This window comes from Ceratosolen solmsi, unplaced genomic scaffold (genome assembly GCF_000503995.2).
Source record: "Ceratosolen solmsi marchali unplaced genomic scaffold, CerSol_1.0 scaffold57, whole genome shotgun sequence".
Lineage (NCBI taxonomy): Eukaryota > Metazoa > Arthropoda > Insecta > Hymenoptera > Agaonidae > Ceratosolen > Ceratosolen solmsi.
In genome coordinates this window covers 3,706,077-3,728,678 of record NW_011948427.1, presented here as the reverse complement: position 1 = coordinate 3,728,678, position 22,602 = coordinate 3,706,077, and the positions used below count along the sequence as shown (strand labels likewise).

The following is a 22,602-nucleotide window of genomic DNA, read 5'->3' as shown; positions in this document are numbered from 1 at the left end:
TGGCAAAATTATTTATTGCTTTATCACTTAAACAAGTTATTGTATAACTATACTATTGTATAACCATTTATTATAACAATTACTGTTATTATCATTATCATTATTATTATTATTATTATTATTATTATTATTATTATTATTATCATCATTATCATTATCATTATCACTATTAATGACAGATTTGTACACTTTTACCAGTTAAGGAATCATATTTAGTCTGTATAGAATTTTTTAATAAAATTTTTTGATCAAAATAACTATTCTCTATTATCTATTATTTTAAGGATATTTAATGTGCACTAAAGTAATTAATAAAATTATAAAACTAATTTACGGCTTTCATTATTTTCATATATTTGTATAAAATTTATATCTATTTTAATTATAAAAATAAAAAAATAATTTGTCTTGAAATAACACACTGAAAAAAAATTGATTAATTAAAATTAAATAAAAGAAATTAAGATTGAAATTAAATTATTTACTAATTAAATTACAAAATAATGAAGCTGCACCAAGAGTAGTAAATAATTTTCTTTCTCAATCACTTGCAGTTTTATACAAGCATATTTATAAAACATGTAATTTAACAGCTTTAGTAATTATTATTTTTATTACTATATATACATTTATTTATTATTTATTAAATGTTTCAATTTTATAACAAAATTTAATATTCTTATTTTAGATTGTCAAGTAAGTTTATCTTGCTATCCGTACATTATAATAGATTTTAACGTTCTAACCTATTAATGTAGTAGTTTCAATTTTATTAACAAAATAATCAAAACTTTAGGTATTTTTAAAAAATACGAGCATAAAAATGTGTGTAATGTTTATTTTAGCGACCCAATGTCACACGTTTTAAATTACATCAATTAATGATGTTTTAACGTACATTAATAACGCTGTTTATTTATTAATAATTCATTATGATTCAGTAACTGAACGTAAAATACGCATTTATATAGTTACTATTTTTTTTGTTTTTAAATATGTTAAATTTCATCAAAAAACAAAAAAAAAAACAAAAAAAAAACAAAAAAAAAAACAAAAAAAAATTGTGATCATTAAATTAATGACATTGATGAAAATATGTAAGCGGAACTGATGCATCTAAACAAAGTGAATATTTTTTTAACAGAAATTTAAACAGAAATGATTATACGTTTAGTTGTTTAGATTTTTATATTCATTCATAATATGACACTAAAAATTTTATCTCCTTTTCTGAAAGAACAGGTAATTTGAACTTCGAAATTGTATGTTTAATGTTTACTATTTTTTGTATTTAAATGATAAGATATTTTTTTATTTTTGTTTATAGAATTTGCATTTGAAAAGTTATGAATATGAATTATAAAAAAATATAATGGAAAGATTTGAAGTTTCTTAAATAATGTAATCTCTGAAAATAACACTAAGCAAAATATTTTTTAGGAAGCATCTATTAAAATTATTTCGATTATTGATAATTATAACAAATGAAAGAACTTTATTTTGCAAAATTAATGTCGAAATTATAATATGATTCGAGTCGAGACATTTTAATGAACAAATTGGCCGTCTCTACTAGTTATATTGTAACATTAAGTATACAAATAATTATACTAATTTTTATCATCAACTAGCAATTTGTTGTACGTTTGAATACAATAAATGGTTTCAATATTATTTTACTTATTTCATAATTATAAAAACCTTAAATAATTTTGTATATAAATTACAATAACTATCATTAACAGAATAATCAATTTAACGTCACTCTAATAAAATTTTTACTCAGCTGGAATTTTCATAAATTAATTATTCTTTACGAACTACATTTCAGTTCAATAAATACAACTTTAAAGAAACTAAAATTTATTCATTCGATATAAGAATCATCAAAATTATTAAAAGTAAACTCAATTATACAAACTACGAATAATAAGTCGTCATTAAAGACAAACTTTAATCAAATTTTATTTATAAATTTCTTCTGCTTTCTTTTAGTATATTTATAAATAGAATTCAAATCATCCAATATATATATGCACAAATTCAAAGTGCACGCGAGAACAAGCAAATCAAAACTACGCGATGGAACGTTAATCAAATAAAAACTACTTGCATAAACCATAGAAGTACTTTATACAGCATACAGCCTCTAATTCTGAATCTATTAAACATCCTTTTGTTGTTTATTTATACAGACTATTTTTAATATATTTTCATTTATTTAATCTTATGAAACTAGAAATTTTAATTATTAATATTAATGTGTTCTCTCGTGAACTTAAAATATATAGAGGTATTTCGTTGAAGTAAATTTAACTCTTTCAAATGAAACAGAATCACAATTTACCCTTTGATTCGTCAATCAACAAACTATTACTCATCGCAGTAATAATGCGAATAAAAATTCATAAATTTTTGTAACTCGCAAAACGAGAAAGGGTGGATTCGGTGCGATAATGAAGTCAATAAGTATGTAGGCTCTTATACATTTAAAAACCACAACACGCTTGGTTTTTTCCTTGCTATTATTCTTGCTTTTAGATTTTCCTGGAACGTCCTGACGATTTTTACTAAAAGCTTTCTTCGCTGCTCATGTATCAGGTAGCCCTCGCGTGCACCTCCATGTGTATTATCAGGTCCTCCTTCGAGGGATACCTTTTGTTGCAAAGCTCACAGAAGTGATTGTGATTTGAATGCATGTGCTTGCGCAGTAAATCTTCCGAGTCAAAAATTAATGGTGTTGGGCAGTAATCGCAAATGTAGCAGCAAAGTTGGCTACTCGGTGTATTATGACATTGCGCCATATGATCGATCAGCTCGGTGCTCGAGGTACAACAAATATTGCAGACACGGCAGATGTACCGTTTGTCTAAGCTGGAGTGCACTGGCGGTCGACTGGTAGGTATCGCATGACGCGTCCTCTCGGGCATCTGACTAACCGGTACATGTTTTATAGGAAGACGTTGCTGTTGCTGTTGCTGTTGCTGCAGTAAATTGCTCGATATGGCGGAGAGTTGCTGATTTATGTGGTTCTTCTCGTGGGCACGGAGTGCTGAGATATTATCGGATCGAAATGGACAACCCTTGAGCTTACAGGTATACATAACCTTTGATGATTGCTGTTGAGAATGATGATAATTTGGATTTGCGATAATGCTCCCCCCACTGTAGCTCATTTCGCTGGAATTTCGACTGTAATTCTTGTACTGGCTGTGTTGTGAATGTCTGATCGCTTGATGATTTGGCGGTATTCTAGAGTTGTTTACATCCTCGTTCAGATTGTACGGGATTCGGGGGGCCTGTTATTTAAAAAAAAAAGTAGTATTTGAGTAATTTAGTTTCAAGAAAAATGAATTATTAATGCGTCTTATAAGGATCTTGTAAAACCAAATTTTAATAGCTCACGGCTTATAATAATCTGTTTAATGTATAAACTATTTTAACGCACAAAACTTGTGCTCGATAAAACAGTTTTTGGAAACGTGAGATTAGACACGACTCAGTAAACAATTTTATAAAAAATTTTTCACTGTGATATATTAATAATTCAATCATATTGATTATACGTTTTAATACTTGAAAAAAAAATGTTACATTTAATAAAGATAAAATGGAAATACTACATAAATTTTTGGCAATTGTCATTAATAAAAGTAATTTATAAATTAATTGATAAGGAAAATAATTAGAATTCTAGATGGAATTCTGGACATTCATATAAAGTAGTAAGGAAATTTTCGAAACTTAGTATTGGCAAGAAATTTTTTATAATCTTGTAATAATCAGTGGCATGAAATGAAATTGGAAGGGTTTAACACCGCAAACTTACGGTCTGTCGATGTTCCGAGCCATTTCCGAAATTTGGCAAACTCTGCTGTGGTATCCTCGTAGCAGCACCCGAAGGTCGCTTCGGCGTCGGGACCGAGCTACCTGTCGTGTTTCTCTCCGGCAACTGTATCGAGCTTGATCGACTAGGCGTCATTGAATTGGAGGTACTAGGATATGCGGGTGGTGGACCTCGGGACACGTATGTACCATTTGCATTATTCAAGTTAACCGGTCGTCGTAAGACACTTGATTGATGTGCTGACTTTTCACTTTGTGACTGCTGATGGTGTTGCTGCTGATGATGTTGTGGCTGATGGTGTTGTTGCTGATGGTGTTGTGGCTGATGATGTGACTGATGGTGTGGTGGCTGATGGTGCGACGGCTGGTGGTGCGGCGGCTGATTGTGCAGCGGTTGATGGTGCGATAACTGATGCTGTGGTGCGTGATGGTGTGATTGCTGATGGTGTAGTTGCTGATTATGGCGACTATATGCGTTATATTGCAAGTTTGGTTGGTTAGCATTATACGTATCGTTGCAAGATGCAAACCAGTAAGAGGGATGATGCTGCTGTTTATATTGTTGATATTGCTGTTGTTGCAGTGGTTGATACAATTGATTGGAAAGAGCCGAGGCATTGGATTTGTTATACATACCTACGGGTTTACATACAAGAACATGTTAAAAGGAAACGGCATTAATAAATTTTAGCATGCATTTTTACATATTATAAAAAAAAAACATGTCGACAATGTAATTAAAAAAAAAAAAAAAAAAAAAAAAAAAAGCAGAAACTTAAAATGCGTATGTACTTATACGTGTGTATATGTGTGTAAAGAATATTAATCATCATCGCAACAAACGTTAATGTGTACAAGAATTGTCATTTTTATAAAGATTTTAAAATATTAAATAAAAGCTTGGGTGTTTATAATAAGATATTAATGAAAATTAACTTTCAAAGATATAAGTATACTTTTAATATATTCAAGTTAATTACTGTCTCTATATGCACGTGCACTCTATAAGATTTATTTAATTTTACAAATGAAATTTGAATTGTAATTACATTGGAAAATGAAAAAAAACTTCTAAATCAATAATCTAATTGATCAATTAATAACCGAAATGATGATATATATATATATATTATCTTACCATAGGTTGGCCACTAGGTGTCAATAAAGCCAGTTTATGACTGGCCTGTGAAATTAACATATTTTGAGAATCATTTAGCTCTTTGTTATTCTGTGCAAGCATTGGAGAGATCATCTGCACTGGCGTCATTCGATTAGCTTCGCCGATTATTTCATGCTGGCGCGAATGCTGATCAAAAGCATGTGGCGTATCGAAACTCAAACCACATGTGGAGCACAAATGAATTTTCATATGCTGCAATTCAGCTATCGAACGCACACGTAGAAACTTGGAAGATTTTGCCGAAGAAACCTCGTTCTTCTCGGTTGTCTGTTGCTTCTGCTGGTTAGTGTTGGATTTTACTATATCCAAACCTTTATCCGCCGAAGAAATTCTGTTCCTATCATTTACAATCAGTGATTCGGAATTGGAGTTTTCGCTTAGATCGTCAGTTACGAGTACCACCTCGAACGGCTGTGGAGTCAAGGAGTCCATACTAACGGGTGTCGCGGTGCCACCGGAGTTATCTTTGTCAAGAAGAGTACCGTCGTTGTTATTATTAATTGTCTGTAAAGAGCTGTTTGTACCTAACAGCGACTCGAAGTTCGGATTCACCATTGTCATATACGATTTTTTTGATGCGATTACTGAAACAATTTAAATATTTTCTTAGTAATCTTAAATGAATCTTAAAACATAAATTTCTATGATATAATAATGTTTTATACGGTAGATTTCTAAAATACGGAAAATACGGTATTCAGTAATAAAATTAAAAACTCCCGCAAATTCCTTTAACAGATTTTCTTTCAGACTTTAATAAACGGTAATTTAGCATACGATATTAAAAATATATTTACTTATGAATGTCATTTGATTCATTGAGACACCGCTTAGGTTTCGTTATTCCATCTTTCAACACGTAATTTTTCCCTCCCAAAATTGTACACACATGTTACATTAGTCACGTAAATAATAATAATGAAAATGACAGTGCTAGTTATAATAATAATGATAATGATACCGATGGTGATATTTGTGGCAGTAGTGATATGACAATAAGGTATCGACGATGATCACGATATCAACAACAATAAATTGTTATAAAAATAAAATATAAACAAATTGTAATAAACAAATAAATAACTACTTTTTAAATGTACTGGGAGAAATATTAATTTAGGTATTAAACAGACTATTTACATTAATGTAAGAAATAGGTCAAATAATTCTGCACTCGCTCGTTATAATTAATACTACATATAAAATTTAAGCCTATTATGCGCGTTTCCATACTCATATCCTACACCATTATTTCCAATTTGATTGCTTTTTACATTAATTAGAAAAGAACAATGATACATTACCAGCATCGTTGCCACTCGTACCGGATTTATCCCTCGCAATAGGCGCGGGGGAATCGGACGAGGGACTGTTGGATCGCGAATCGATGAGTATCGTTTCGACGCTCGAATTCGTGGTACAGTTTTGCTCGGGAGGCTGTGGCTGATCAAGCGCCCTCTGGGCGAGCATATTGCGCAACATGGAGTTGGAGCCACGGGCGAGTGAAGTATTCGTACTGCTGGAGGCGATGCTCGGCGACGAGCTCGTTGGATTATCGCTAGCGGTGCTTGAATTACAAGGCTGCAACGACTGCTGACTTTGGTTCTTCGGTGGCGCTGTACAATTACAGAGAAATCAGAATTATAAATTGACGCCCTAACTGAACTCTTAACGGCAAAACAAAATTCATAATTAAACGCATCAATTTATTTTACTCGCGATTGCCATCCGCTCGAAATACTAGACTAAATGTCAGTAATAATCATAAAATTTCAAAAAAAAAAAAAAAAAAAAAAAAAAAAAAAAAAAAAAAAAAAAAAAGTACTCATTATAACTTTAATTACACATATTGCATGAATGTTACAATTTTTGTCTTTTGGTGATTTTTAAAATTTAGTTAACTTATTTATTATTATTATTATAAACGTGATTTCATAATTTATCCGCAATATATGCAGAGGAAAAAAGGATTTACAATGTAATATCACTATTCTATTGTATTTTTATATTTATACCGTAATATATATATATATATATATATATATATATATATATATATATATATATATATATATATATATATATATATATATATATATATATATATATATATATATATATATATATATATATATATATATATATATATATATATATATATATATATATATATATATATATATATATATATATATATATATATATATATATATCGTATTTCCATTCTCGACCATCTTTATAAGCAGTTGAGATTTGTATTTCGTACAGACTATAAGAAATCAATGATTTTAACATTTCAAACATATATTAATATTTCAATGAAACAAGTATAAATAATTCGATATTTCGACTAATTTCATTTATCATCCACCTCATATAAATAAAATTAATGAAAAAAAAAAAAAACTTAAAAATATGGAAAATAAACTATAGTTACAATTTACGTTATAATATTGATAATTAAATACTTAATGACTTGATTTAATATGATTTTCAATCGCGTTAAAATGAAACGTAAATTAAATACAAGAGAAAGTGAACACTGAAAAATATTAACCTGGTAATATTGGAACAACTCGTTTGTTATTAACACCTGGATAATGCACATATACAGGATGCACTTTCCTACCACCGTCAGAGGCCACATGTTTGTCAGCTACCCACATGGTCGTCATTTGCTGTTCGATTGGCAATCCTGCCAACGATGTATTAGCGCTTTTATTTTGAGATGATCTCTTTTGATGTACGACCTGATGCTCCTTCATCGACTTTTCCGTTTCGAAACCAAACCTACAGATATTACAAACGTACCTCGCAGTAACAAAATATACAAGACACGTAATGACCTCACTCTTGTGAACAATACGGCAATGTCTTTCGAACTTGTCGTAAGTATAATTCGTAACATCGTTCGAGGGCACAACGTTACAAGTTTTGCAGGTATAAAGCTCCATTATAGGACTGTGAATGCGTTTCCAGTGCTCTTTCAAATCGTCGAGAGATTTGCTAACGGCACGACATAGACTACAAACAAAGGCCTGTTCGTTGGCATTGATGGGCAGACGAGAAAATTTCGTTATTGGAGTTTTGAGATGATTTCGTTCGCTGCAATGTCTATCAAAGTTCTCTTTGCTAACGTAGTACTTTTTGCACAGATCACAAATGAGTTTTATCATCTGCAGACGATTACTGTCCGGACCATCGGTACGTGGAGTCGATTGCTGCGATTGGCAAGGACGGGTCTTATGCTTTAAAAGTTCAGGCTCCGAACTGAATGGCAGCCTGTTGAAACAAAAGCGTTATTAATCATCGCACAAAAGTCTGAAGAAAAATATTTTTTTTAATTGACATGCGTATATTTATGCTTTTTTTTTTTTTTTTTTTTTTTTTTTTTTTTTTTTTTTTTTTGTTTCAAGTTGTAAAAACTTGCTTTAATTACTTATAGAGAGACGATTAATTTTATCCTTCGGTAAAGCAAATTATAACAACAACAAAATACACGCGCACATTCATCGACAAATAATATATTCGTTTGAGCATTAACGATTATGCTATTAATTAAGAATGAATGTTATAAAGAAAAAAATGTTCGAATAGATTAGATAAATTACTAATCAATTGATTAAGTCAATAAGATAAGTAGGCGATATTAGGAAACTATCAACTATTTTATATCGATTTTATATACCTGCATTGTCTACAAACATGCTCAGCAATGTAGAAAAATCCCTCCTGGCTCTTACTTGTCGTTATGGCGAAATTCGAATCTTCCACCACCGAGACAACGGATAGTTTTGGAAAAGAGTATCGACTGGCTACAAAGTTCGGTGACTTTGTATGGTTGAACCAATGTGAATAAAAAATTCCACCAACGCCGAAGAATGCGACTTTGCAAATGTTGCAGATAAAAGTAACAGTTCCCTGACAATTTTTTCTCGCGTGCATTTCCAAATGCATCCTCATGTCCATAAGAGAATCCAACACGCAAGGACATCCACTGCAAAAAAGCTTCGGTATCTTTGTCACTTCGTTGTTGGTACGTTGGCGACGGCACTCCAAGTTCATTCTATAATGTACCTCGAAGCAGTCGCGACGACGGAAGACAACGTTACAAGTCTTGCACAACAGCACCATCTCTATTTGAAGATCTTGTGGTATCGTTTCGTGTTCATGACAAGAGCATATCGTTACAGTCTTAGAGCACTGTATCCTCATGGATATTTCGCTCTCATCGACAAGAGTTTCATTACATTCTAATTCTATCAACTATAAACAAAGCAATACATTCTTATGTTAATATCGATCATTGGTAATATAATTTATAAGTTACGTTACTTGGATTATTATTTCATCGCGTAAGTCATTGATTGACCTTATACATCATTATACCGTATACATACAAATTTCTATGCTCGACATGAAATACCTTTTCAAAAGTTATTTAATTTATTATAAATAATGTTCTAATAATGTTCTAATAAAATTGCTTCCTTACGTTACACCGTATATTATAAAATACTAAAGGAAATCTAACCTGTTGTTGTGCATCTACCGTTACTACTGGCCCAGTTCTGGTACACGGGGTATTATTTAATGGATTTTCAAAAATTAAATCTTCGACATCCACTGACGACCTGCTACTTCGATTACTACTATCAGTACTCTTGTTCCTCGTTTTATTCTGTATTTCTTTATCGTGCGAATCTTCTGCCGTCTGTTGCGTTGCTTTATCCGACTCCTCGGACATGTTGGAAGATCGCTCGCTTTGTTGCTTCTTCGCTTTAGCTTTCGCCACTTTATAAGCCTCTTGCAATTCTTGTTCATTGTGCGTCATTATGTGATCGAAAAGCTCTTCCTTAGAATTGAATGTTATAGAGCATATCGTACATTTGAGGCTCTCTAAAAACTTTAACTTTCTCTTACACTTCTCTGGCATCGCCTTTTTCGAACATGAACGACCAGAAGCTTGAGCTTTATGCTTAATACTGGACTTAGACGTACTAGCACGCGCAGAGTCGATACAACTGGCTGCTGCATCATTATCTTTATGATTAGCTGACTGATGTTGTCTCAATAAATTCTCAGCGACGAATATTCTATTACAAACAGAACAACCGTACATCGTTGTACCATTTACCAAAATTGCATCGTGCACCGACAGCTGCTTATCACACAAATTTAATTGCCTCTGATTGTTATTATCAACTGCTTGATCATTTAACTCAATTGTCTGATCTTTCTCCTTCTCGTTTACACTATTTGATGGACTATTCAAAACTTCCGATATATTAATAGCACCGAAATTCCGTTGTTCTCCAGGCTCAGTATCTACGAGGGTGGCTATTGCAGACTCCAAAGTAGTAAACGATGAAAACGTACTTTCAATTTGTTTCGTATTAGATTTTGCAGGAGATTTTACTTTTACTTTATCTACATTATCTTCTGTATGTACATTATCTTCAGATTCAACCATTGTAACCAACTTTACACTTTCCTGTTGCGAATCAATATCAGATACGCAATCAGAATTATCGATTTGGTCAACGTGCTTCTCAACAATCGCTTCGGGTGGATGGTAATTTAAGGAATTACGCCAAGTATCACAGGTAAAATTTGAATTCATCAACATATCAATGTACTTTCCAGTTAACAACTCTATTTCACTAGCTGAATAATCTTCAAAACTTTCGCAAATCATTTCCAATCTTATCAGTTCAACCTGTTAGATTAGAAGTATTTTATCACAATTAAAATGTACTATCCGAAAAATTTAATTATAACTAAAAAAATATGTGTAATAATATTGTGTAATAATATAATTATGTGATAGTACTGTTTATATAAAAACAAATCATTATAATAATAATTTGAAGTAATGTGACAAATTATTTTAATAATACTTTTGCTTTAATGACAAAAAAAGCAGCTTCAAATCATTAAAAAGCTCTCATAGAAAATAATTTGAATTTAATAATTAATATGCTTTTAGATATAAAGTATATATTCTATATTTAGAATTATAATATATGTAATTTTTACTAAATTTATATCTAAAGCAAGAAATAATTTGGAATTAAAAATAGTTGTCTTTTCAAATTCATTAAGTACAATTAGTCCCTCATACGTTGTCCCTCGCACAATTACATATTATTAAATATTATTTTCAATTAATAATGCGTTAAAAAAATAAAATGAAGTTTCAACCTTGGGATTTCTAAGCGGAATGCCGCCATCGATTGTCCGCTTATAAATGCTCGATGGTTCGAACTTCAATTCAGAATTGCTAAGTTTTTCTACTGTATTGATTTTGGACTGTTTAGACGACCTTGACGATACAACCGATTTATGCCTATTAATACGTGTATTCTCTTTTTCATTTCGAGATAAAATACTTGAAGCATTTCTTTTATTAACAGAAAACTCATCTATTTTGGATACTTTGGACTTCTTGCTGTTGCTCTTGTTCGAAACTTTAAACGTCGAGGAATTTCGTTCGTTCTTAACATCAATATTCAAAATTGGTGCTCGTACATTGTGGCCAGAAATATGCTCCTCCTTCTGCGTCAATTCGGTTTGTTGCAAGATTTTAAGATGTCCAGCAGCTAAAATCCGACTACGTGATCTAAGTTGTATACGATTCATACAAAACTCATCTGCCTTTATATCCTTGTTTTCGTCATTACGCTATGATAGTTGGAAAAATAAAGCACATTTTCGTATAATAGAAATTGTTTTGAAAAAAAAAAAAAAATAATAAAAAATTTTTTTTAAATCTCCAATCCATTTTTCAGCCTCGTAGATAATTATATTTTTGTTATTATTTTATTTGTCTTTATTCTAATGAAACGCACCACGACATTAGTTGTCGATATATCCTTACACTAATGTCATTGAGGAGAATATTTATATTTAATTCGAAAAATTTATAATATTTATTTTATATCAAATACTGCCTTTTAGAGAGTAAAAAAAAATCAGAAGTTAAATTGAAAATTTTTATAAATATAATTTAATATATCATATAAAGAAAATATTTCTTCTTGAATGGTAAGAAAATTAATTCATTTCCATCGTTATTTTAAAATGTAATATTTAAAATCAAAGAAGAACCATTAATAGGCGGATTTCTGTACTTAATAGAATACAATAAAATACCTTAATTCAATGAAAGTAAATAAACAATGTTTTTTCAAAGTTCAGAAATTATAAATTTATGATAATTCTTAGAAATAAATGAACAAGCGCAATTTACATATACAAAAAGGTATAATAAACTTACAATTTGAGAGTGTTCGTTAAGAGTTTGTTCGTCAAATTTATTCAACGAGTCTGAGCTGAAAATTTTGTGGATTGGCTGAACGCTTTGTTTGCCCTCGACATTCTCCGAGACGCTAGTAACCCGAGATCGAGAAGTATGATCGAAAGTGTCCGAATCTTCGATCGCGTGGCTTTCTGATCTATTGCTCGAATTGGCCACATTACTGCTATCATCTCCTTTACTCTGAGTTCTATTTTGTAAACCGATGCGAGTAAATTCCTCTACTTCCATGTCGTTCTCATCCATCTCTTTGCTGCCGTAGATTTTGAAATTTTGGCGTTCCCGCAACGTCAGCCGTCGAGTCTATGTGTCAACAGGCGTCACCATAAAAAAATTAGGAATCTAACACCCACTTCAATTTTGTTTGTTTCATCAGTCGTTTTCATGTATAATGTAAAATAAGAAGTAGGTCTGTAACTGAGAAGTATCTATAAAAAATCTTGTATTTTCAGTATACATATTTAAAAGCGTTTTTTTTCTGTTTTTTTTTTCTGTTTTTTTTTTTTTTTTTTTTTTTTTTTTTTTTTTTTTTTTTTTTTTTTTTTTTTTTGCAGGAGTAATGTACAAATATAATAAATATTATTTGACATATTATAAATGTATGAAAACGAATAAAACAATATCTGTTTTCTTGGTGTTACGCTTTAAATCTTACTAGTCCTTTCCTTTTTATTTTTTGACTCGTAAAAGTATTGCACTCTATTAAATTTACTTAATTGTATAAGTTATTATCACACTTCATTACAAATAATATAACTTAACAAGTTGAAATTAGCAATTCCTTCAAAAACACATAGCAAACTAACTCACGATCTGTACATAAAGCTCTTAAATAAAAATCATTTATTTTTCTAAAAATGTAAAAAAAGAAAAATTTAGATCACTGACATTATTAATTATATATAAAATACAAAATTTTCAGAAATAATGCAAATTCTGTTAGATTGAATTGCTTTTTAAATAGAAACTAAACTGTTTCCTATGGTAGACATATAATAATATAATTGTCGTAATTGACATCACACATCTTTCTATTGTTAATGAGATTGAATTTCAACTCTAAGAGAATAATAAACTATAACGGAATCATAAAGGACTACCGAGCAATATCCTGAAAATAATCTTTAAAATAAAACGATAAAACCAAGTAATAAAATAAAATATATCATCTATAATTCTATAACTAAAGTGAAGTATCGTTTATGGAAATTAAGTAAAAACCCCAGATGTATTCACAATCGTAAAATAAAATAGTTAAAGATAACTATTAAGGGCTTTTAACAAGATGTACTAATTACAATCGATAGTAATTGATAGTAAACATAACAAAAATTTTTATTAAATGCAGTCTAAAGTAAAGATTTTAATAGTATATATATAAGATGCAAGGCAATGTGCCGAGAATATTAATTAATGATAGTAAAAATAATTTCATAATACAAATAATCACATCATTTTTCTGACATTAAAACAAGGCCTAATAAAGTACGTAATTTTAAATGGGAATTTTTTTACGTTTAACAAATAATATACTAATCGTCATAGACAACAAACTTGTTTATAGATATTTTTCGAACACATATTTTTAAATGTAAATACAAAATTTGTACAAGTTTTAAAAAATTTTTTAATTTAAACTATTTTTTCGCTGTCGATAATAAGAATTTTAAAGAAATATTGCGAAAAATTAGACAAAATTGAAATACCTTGAAGCATCAATAACTTATTAATTGATTAATAAAAGCAAACAAATAATCAATCAAATATATACAGTATTAAATACAGGATAATCATAGTGACAAAGAAAAAAAACTTTTACTATGATTTTTATGATCTTGTTGACTTTCCCGATAATCTTAAAGATTATTTTTGAGTAAAAGCAATAAAAATATTGACAATAAAATATAGCTCGATAAAATCGTTAAGAAGTAACTAGAGTTAAAAACAAAAAATAATTATATTAAACTGAATTACTTTAACAATGTTTATGCAATAAAAATATTTAGTGTCATTTTTATTTTCAATCTAATAAAAAGCAATTTAGATATTGAATATTGTTAAAAGAGAATATTATTATTATTACAATTATTATTATTAAGAAAGAATATTGTTAAAAGTGAATATTATTATTATTACAGACGTCTCATAAATTTATTCCTAATAAAGTAGATTAATAATTAAATAGATTAAGTAAAAAAGAAATCAATCTCCCAAATAAGCAAAATATAACGAACCTGCAAGTGCATTCTTTGCTGCTTCAAGATAGATGAACCTGATTCATTTATCTCGGAATCACTGTAGTCTTCTATATAATTCACTCGACGCTTTCTTCTTTTACCGTGAAAAATATTCAACGACTCTACGAAGCTTCTACTAAGTGGTCTTTTTCTCAATCTGGTTCTAAATTCTGTTGGAAATTCATCGGCATTTTTGTCCATTTCTTGATTAACTTTGCCTTCAACGTTCGTTATGATTCCTAGTTGTCCATTACTATAGCTCATACTGGAGGTCATATTACGTGCATTACAGTTGGATAAATCATCTTTGGCTGTTTGTTCATTTAAGTTTATACTAGATCCATAACTCCAACTATTTAAACTCGTATTTATTTTATCACCGCCGAGTTGATTCTTTGTAGAAGGAAGTAAATTGTGTTTAACTTTTGTATCGAAGTCAATCTTCTTAAAATACTTGAGGACTAATGGATCTTTGATGTACTCCAATTTAGTGAGTACGACAAAAACATCTTTTATTATTTCGTTTTGAGATTTCAAATATTCGTTATTATGCACATTACTATGTGCGTGTTTCAAACAATTTAAAGAAAATAACGAACAAATAGTCCCTCCTGAACAAGCAGGAAAAATGCTGGATTTGCTGTTTTTAAGCGGGTCCGAGGATATTTTTATTGAACACTTTGTAAGACATCCGTCCACCACCTATGGATATTAAATTTATATTTAAGCAATGTTTATACTAATACTCAACATCAAATAATACATAAAATGAGGCATTGGTTATCAATCATTTTTAAAAAAACTTTAGGATTCATTTATCTTTAGTTCATCGTAGATAATTTAAGATAAAATATTAATTTTTTTGTTTTTTTTTTTTTTGTTTTTGCTAAACGTATATTGATAAATTTATTTATATCTAGAAATATATATATATATATATATATAATTATTATATAAAGTTTTTTTTTTAATTCTAAGAAATAGAAAATGTAAAAACTTAAATATTACATTTTTCAGATTTTAATTCTTAATATTTTGTTCTTGAACAAAGGCCGATATATTTTTTAAATAGAAATAGTAATATTTATATTTTTTTTAACAATATTTACTTTACAATAGTAATATAAAGGATGGTATAAGAACAGCAAATGCTTAATAGTTATTGTCTATTACTCTTATTGAATAAAATGAAAAATTGTTAAACTTTTTCTTCTTTCACATTCAAAAAATAATCAAAAATACAAAATAACATTTTTATAGTGTGAACTAAGAATAGTGTATCCAGTAGTCAATTTATGTTTTCGGATTCAATAATATTTCAGAAACTATTATTGTCTCGAATAAATCTAAAATTAAAGTCTTTGGCTAACATGAAAAATATATACATCTTACAGAGAAATTTTACAACAATTAAATACTATGTCTAATAACAGAAAGAAATTTGAAATATATTAAATCATTCTCACGGCAAAGACCTTAGTTATTTATTTATTTTTATAAAAGTGAACAATAGACAATTTGTCGACCGGAAAAATGCACTCAATCAAAAGGCAAAAACTTGATACTCTAATAACGAATATGCATTACTTTAAATAAATCAATTTTTGTAAATATATAGTCCTAAATAAATTCTAATGTTTCTAAATAAATAGTTTAATAAATAATAGGAGCAACATAAAATAGTTACTTATTTGTAGCTCTAATTAATAATTTAGATGTTACCATATGCACAATTTAATATCATGTTATTATGTACTCTGAAAATTCAATTTGATGTTCTAAAAAAGAATATGTAAAAAAAAAATAAGTCTCAGAAAATATAATAAAATACTTAAAATTATCACAAGCATGGATGAAGATTCTTCTGAAAAATTTTGATTCTGACTCAGATTTTATTAAGACGTTTATGATGATACTACATATAAATTATAAACCAATAGAACTCACATTTTTATTAAAGATTATGTTTAATCTGATTAATTAATATGTATAAAAAATATCAAAAGCAAACTTGAGAAGACTGTGCAAGACTAGAGCAAAAAATATGAGTACCCTTATATGGTTGAAAAACGAGTAAACAACGACCAAATCATTGGTGGTTTTTCATTCATTTCTTTTCATAAGGCCAAGGCTGACAAACGACCATCCTATTCCCAAAAAAATGGATTATTACATTCTTTCATCCTTTCAAAATATCGGATAATTAAACGTTTTACTACATGAATAGCTAAATTTACTAATCTTAAAATGACCATATTATTTATAAAAGGAAAAAAATTAAAGTAAAATTATTAAAAACTGAAATCAGTTAAATGAATTAGAATAGATAGTTGGTTATTCTTCAATAGCAATGTCAATATTGTGTCGGATTGATGCAATATATGTTAATTGTTAAGTTTGAAAAAGATAAATAAATCAATAAGGAGGAAGAGAAAAAAGAAGAGAGAGTGTGTGAGAGAGAGAGAGAGAGAGAGAGAGAGAGAGAGAGAGAGATGGTAATGATTCGATGTCATTCCGACGACTTCAGGCAGTATTTCTAATTGTGAGAAATGTCGAACGTATCGTATATCAACAAACGATTGAACTTCTTTCATTTTCTTTGGAAAAACAAATGAAACATGTGAGGACTACTTGAATCAAATCTTACACATGCGTACTCTCTTCTTTCTTTCTCCTTCCTATCCTCGCATCGTATATTATACTGCCGAACCGTTAGCTATACATTAGTAAATTTTTTTTATAAATATAAATTTTACATCTTATTATATGATGAATTATCTAAGTGTATTTTTTTTTTTTTAATGAGCTAAGCAAGGTTCAATGGTAATATATAATGTGACAAAATCAATAAATGGAAAATAATTATCATCTTTAAACTCAATTAAATGTAAAAAATAAATACTTTAAAATTGCTAATGAGATGTATATTATATATCATAAAATTGTAACGTAACAGAACATTTTTACTGTCAAAAACAAACAAAAATTAATCAAACAAATATTCCTGGATAAATCAATCAACATAAACTAATACCAAACAAAAGACAAAAGCAATAATTATATTGTGTATTCTAAGAACAATTATATATCCTAAGAACTAGAGATGGAAATTAAAGAATACTCTACTCCTATTATAATATAAACAAATTTAATACATTAAAACTTGAGTTTGTAAAGAAAAAAACAATATTTGTGACAATTAGATACATAAACAATATTCTATAAATGTTTCTAAAGTTAATTAAGGAAAATATCATAAGCACTTTTGAAATGTCTTTGAAAATGATGCAGCTAAACTTTTGATTAAAATTTAAAAAATATAATAGTACTAATTGAAATGAGTAAAAAGACAACTTTTTAAAAGTATTACTAGTGAGTTTGCAAACATTGGAATAAAATACGACCTGTTTGTCATATAATAAAACAATTTCATAATGCACTGATAAAGATTCTGTAACAATAATTTCCATTTATAAGTGATAAACAATCGAAAAACAAATATTTGTTAAAACTAATATGGAATTTTTACTCCAAAATGTCAGCACGTTTTGGTGATGAAACCAGTAATCCTAATGATATTGCAATTTCTCTTTATAAGAAATTTAAAGAAACTTAATTATTACAGAAAATATAAACAATACATCTTATAATTAGATTGCAAAAATAAAGTTACATATTGAACTGATTCTATATAAAAATAAATAATTTTATCAATATTAAGCATAAAAATTAAATTAACTATTCACAACTAATTTAAAAATTTTAAAATAAGATTAAGTATAATAAAATATACATTTATTTATATATTAGTATACTTCAATTACCTGTTGTGCATTTTCAGATCTATTGCTGGGTCGTTTTCTTCTGAACTTCCATTCTCCATTTTGTACTAATTTATTAGAACTTCCATTACCAAGATCAACAGTATCAATAGTCATAGTATTAAGTAATCCATTTTCTATCTTTTCTGGAATGTTTGTATCTTCATTTTGGTTTGACATTTTCTTTGATTCATCATCTAAATGTAATCGATCTGGAACTTTTTGATTTAATAAATTTAAATTATTAGGTAACTTTGCGCTGGTTTCAGGTGTATCCTGAGATTTTACTTTATTCACTAAATGTACAAAGGATAATGTTCTACTACAATTAGGATAATTTTTACCCAAATATGGTTGTATTCTTTGACAGGACAACATTTCTTCATTATCTTCATTACACAAAGGATTCTGTAACTTCAAACTTAAATTATTAGGTAAACAGGTAAAATTTGCTTTAAGTTCAGTTTCAATACAAGAATTTATCTTTATATCATTATCTTGCACAGAACAATTTAATTTACTTCCATCTTTTAATGAATCAATTACATTTGATTCTGCATTTATTGTAGTATTTAATCTTATATCAACATCATCGTTAGAATTAGTTATTGTATCTGAAATTTCAGAAGAAATGAGTTGTACATTTACATCTTTCTGAGAAAAATCTGATGTTATTTTTATATTTTTTGATGACTCGAATTCAATATTTGTATCACTCTTAATGCAGTCAATTTCTATCAATTTTTTAGATATACTAGATGATGCATTTTGTAGATTTTTGTTTACAAAAGGTACTATACGCCTGCAAGTTGGTAATTCGACTTTAATATTTTCTTTGGTTTCGATAACATTTTGCAATATACTATTTGATTCTAAAACAATCACTTCCTTTTGTGTATTTTTCAAAGTACCTACTATACTTTTATCAATATCGACTTCCTTATCAACATTATCTTTTAAATCATTACAACTCTCAATGCTCAGTTCACTTTTACTATTTTTTATAATATCTGCGTCATCATACTTTTTTATAATTTTGTTGTTCTTGAAAATGTGATTTTCATCATATTGGTCTAATAAATCTTTTTCGTCAACATCAAGATTAATATTATTATTATTGCTGTTATTATTGTTATTGTTATTCTGACAGTATGGTTCATTTTCTTGTTTCAAAATTGTTTCAATATTTAAAATTCTAGCTTCTCTAGTATTCAATTTGCCAACAAATTTTTCGGTTCTTCTACAACTAAACTTTTCTTCTGGAATAGATCCATTATCTGGCTTGGTTTCAAAATCCCAATTGTCATCAAAAAACATCATAGGTGGAACTTGTCTCCCACTTTTTCTCCTTTGTACCTCATCCTTACATAATGTAGATTTTAATCGATCTTCGCTAACTAAATCTTTCATTAATATATCCTCCTTTTCCGAGTTATAAATTCTAGTATCAACATCTTCGTTTCTATTGTTTATCTCACTAATATTTTCATTTTTTAGTACCCCTATGTTTTCTTCTTTATTAGATTTTTTTCTTTTTTTTTCAATTTTGTCTAACCTCCATTGAAGCTTTTTTTTACAATTTTTATCCTCTATCGAAGAATTTAATTGAGGCACAGTTTTTGGGGAATGACAAGTTGCATCTACAGAAGCCGATTTACATGATGTAAAATCTTCTTTAGATTCTAACTCTTCAAACCTGTCTTCATTTCTTCGATTTCTCATTTTTGTTGCAAACACTGTATTATAAAATTTTTTCATTGAAGATTTGTGGACATTTTCGTCAAGCAATGTATTTTCTTCTTCTTTTTTTATATCAATAATAGGATTATATTCAATTTCATTTAACAACTCCATATTATCTTATTGTTTCTTTTACATTTATAAATTATCACTCGATACAACCTAATTTGTGTATAACAACTCTTAAGCACAGTCAAGTTCTTGAATATAAATTATAAACTTTTTTATAACTTCCTGAAAATAAAATTTAATTTATTTTTTTTTATTTCTTGTATAGACTAATATATAAATATATATGTATATTTTTGTTTTTGCGTTAAATTTAAAACTTTATAAATAAGTAAATGTAAGAATATATGATAATGCGATAAAATAAAATTTTATATCAAATTATAAAATTAAGAACAGATCATTATTAACGTAAACATTATTTGTCGATAAAATTAAATATACATCTTAGTATATAAATAAAGCAACTACGAATAAATTGAAACAAATTATATATATTTATATATATATGTGTGTGTGTGTGTGTGTGTGTGTGTGTGCGCGCGCGCGCGCGCGCGTGTATATATATATATATATATATATATACTTTGCTTGCTTAATAAAAATAATAACAACTTGATCGTTCCAATATTCATCAATTTTGATATTCATCAATGACATTGACTACTTACGACAAATTTTTAAACAAATAACATTGACCAAACTTTTACAGAATAGATAGGTATTACAAATTTGTTTAAATACGTATTAATAAAAAAAGAATTATAACTTTCATCTTTAGCTACAATTTTAAAGAAGATTACTCGGTAGAACCGTAATCATATATGCTCTTACGCAAATAATAAATTAACATATAACTTATGTATACATTTTAACAACGTTACCATAAATTTGTTTGTACCCTGTTTGTACAATTCATGTTAAACATATAACTTTCGCCAAAAGATAAAATAAAATTTCAACAGAATTCTCAATGCAATATAAAAATAATGTTTCTTACTTTCATATTTCACAAAAAAAGTTAATAATATTGTTCAATAAAAAAAATTACATCATCATGAATGACGAAGGAATTAATTTCACAATTATAAGCAATTAATAGAAACTCGATAACTCGGAGGAAATCAAAATCGAATATATTCATGATGACAAGTTATAACTTGTTATAAGTCCGAAAACCGTCATACGCATTATCCGATTGCATGTAAGATCCTACTGCGACACGAATTAGCTAAAAATTTAATTTTACAATGGCGTAAAAAATGCAACTGCAAAAACGGTAATCTTGCAAAAGCTACCCAAGCTTTCCTACATTATAGTCGCACCCAAATACATGAGAATTTTTCAAACGCTACCTATTGAACTGTACCGTTACCATCGCAAACAATCACTAAACAATAATGAGCAGCATCGCTCCCTAATGCTACCTGACTTCCTGTTAAATTTCGCTTCATTGCATACGTGTAAAAAAGATGGATCGCTATATTTATTTCGCTTCGGGTGCTATCGACCACGAGACGACGGCTTAACACTCCTCGAGGCAAGCGCGGGCGGAAGAAAAGAACGAAGAAAAAAAGAAATAACAGGACGATCACGTTGCTCGTTGCCCAAATCCTCGTACATGCTGCCCCATAAGCGCACTATCTGCACGTAAACGACATTCTCTCAAAAGCCATAGGATTTTATAAATCCGTAACACTTTTCCCTAAGCATTTTTCCTATTCTCCTGGACTTACCTTACACAACTGTAACTGCATTATTGCTAGATCGAAAGGAATAGCACCAGAAACGGAAATGAGACTCTCATTCTACGGAATGCCTTGCCAACTTGTAATAGCGAGAACGCAATAAGGGTTCACTGATCACTCGACTCAACACTAGCCATACGCAGTAACTTGGAAATTGCAAGCCGATGGATGTAAGATTGCCAGAAGGAAAACACTGTACAGTCGCGGCTTCGTCGGTGTATTTAGCTGGGAGGCCATCTTTACATTTTTACGTAAACAGGCTTGCCAACACGTTTGATCACGCGCGCCAATAGATTAGAAGTCAATGTCGGCCAAGAGAGGCTACGTGCCTCCTAACACCTTAATTACTAATCATGCTGCATTTGCACATTTACCGCGCTCCCTTGCTACATCATCATAATTATTCCAAATTCCTTCAAATTCAATTTATATATAATATCTACATACAATTATTATAATTATAATTATAATTGTAATTATAATTATAACAACAACAACAACAACAACGACGACGACGACGACGACGACGACGACGACGACGACGACGACGACGACGACGACGACGACGACGACGACGACGACGACGACGACGACGACGACGACGACGACGACGACGACGACGACGACGACGACGACGACGACGACGACGACGACGACGACGACGACGACGACGACGACGACGACGACGACGACGACGACGACG

At 29.2% G+C, this 22,602-nt stretch overlaps 1 protein-coding gene across 1 annotated transcript; it reads right to left on the bottom strand.

Moving 5' to 3' along the window:
- Positions 1–2,270: 2,270 nt before the first annotated feature.
- LOC105363539 (putative histone-lysine N-methyltransferase 1) lies at positions 2,271–20,372 on the bottom strand. Its single transcript, XM_011501270.1, has 12 exons — positions 18,406–20,372; positions 14,579–15,283; positions 12,306–12,647; positions 11,231–11,710; positions 9,561–10,745; positions 8,715–9,292; positions 7,584–8,308; positions 6,331–6,642; positions 4,985–5,610; positions 4,827–4,848; positions 3,830–4,482; positions 2,271–3,299 (listed from the first exon to the last, which is right to left on the bottom strand). The coding sequence occupies exons 1-12, from the start codon at positions 20,254–20,256 to the stop codon at positions 2,598–2,600; spliced, it is 8,181 nt and encodes a 2,726-aa protein (XP_011499572.1). The 5' UTR covers positions 20,257–20,372; the 3' UTR covers positions 2,271–2,597.
- Positions 20,373–22,602: the final 2,230 nt, after the last annotated feature.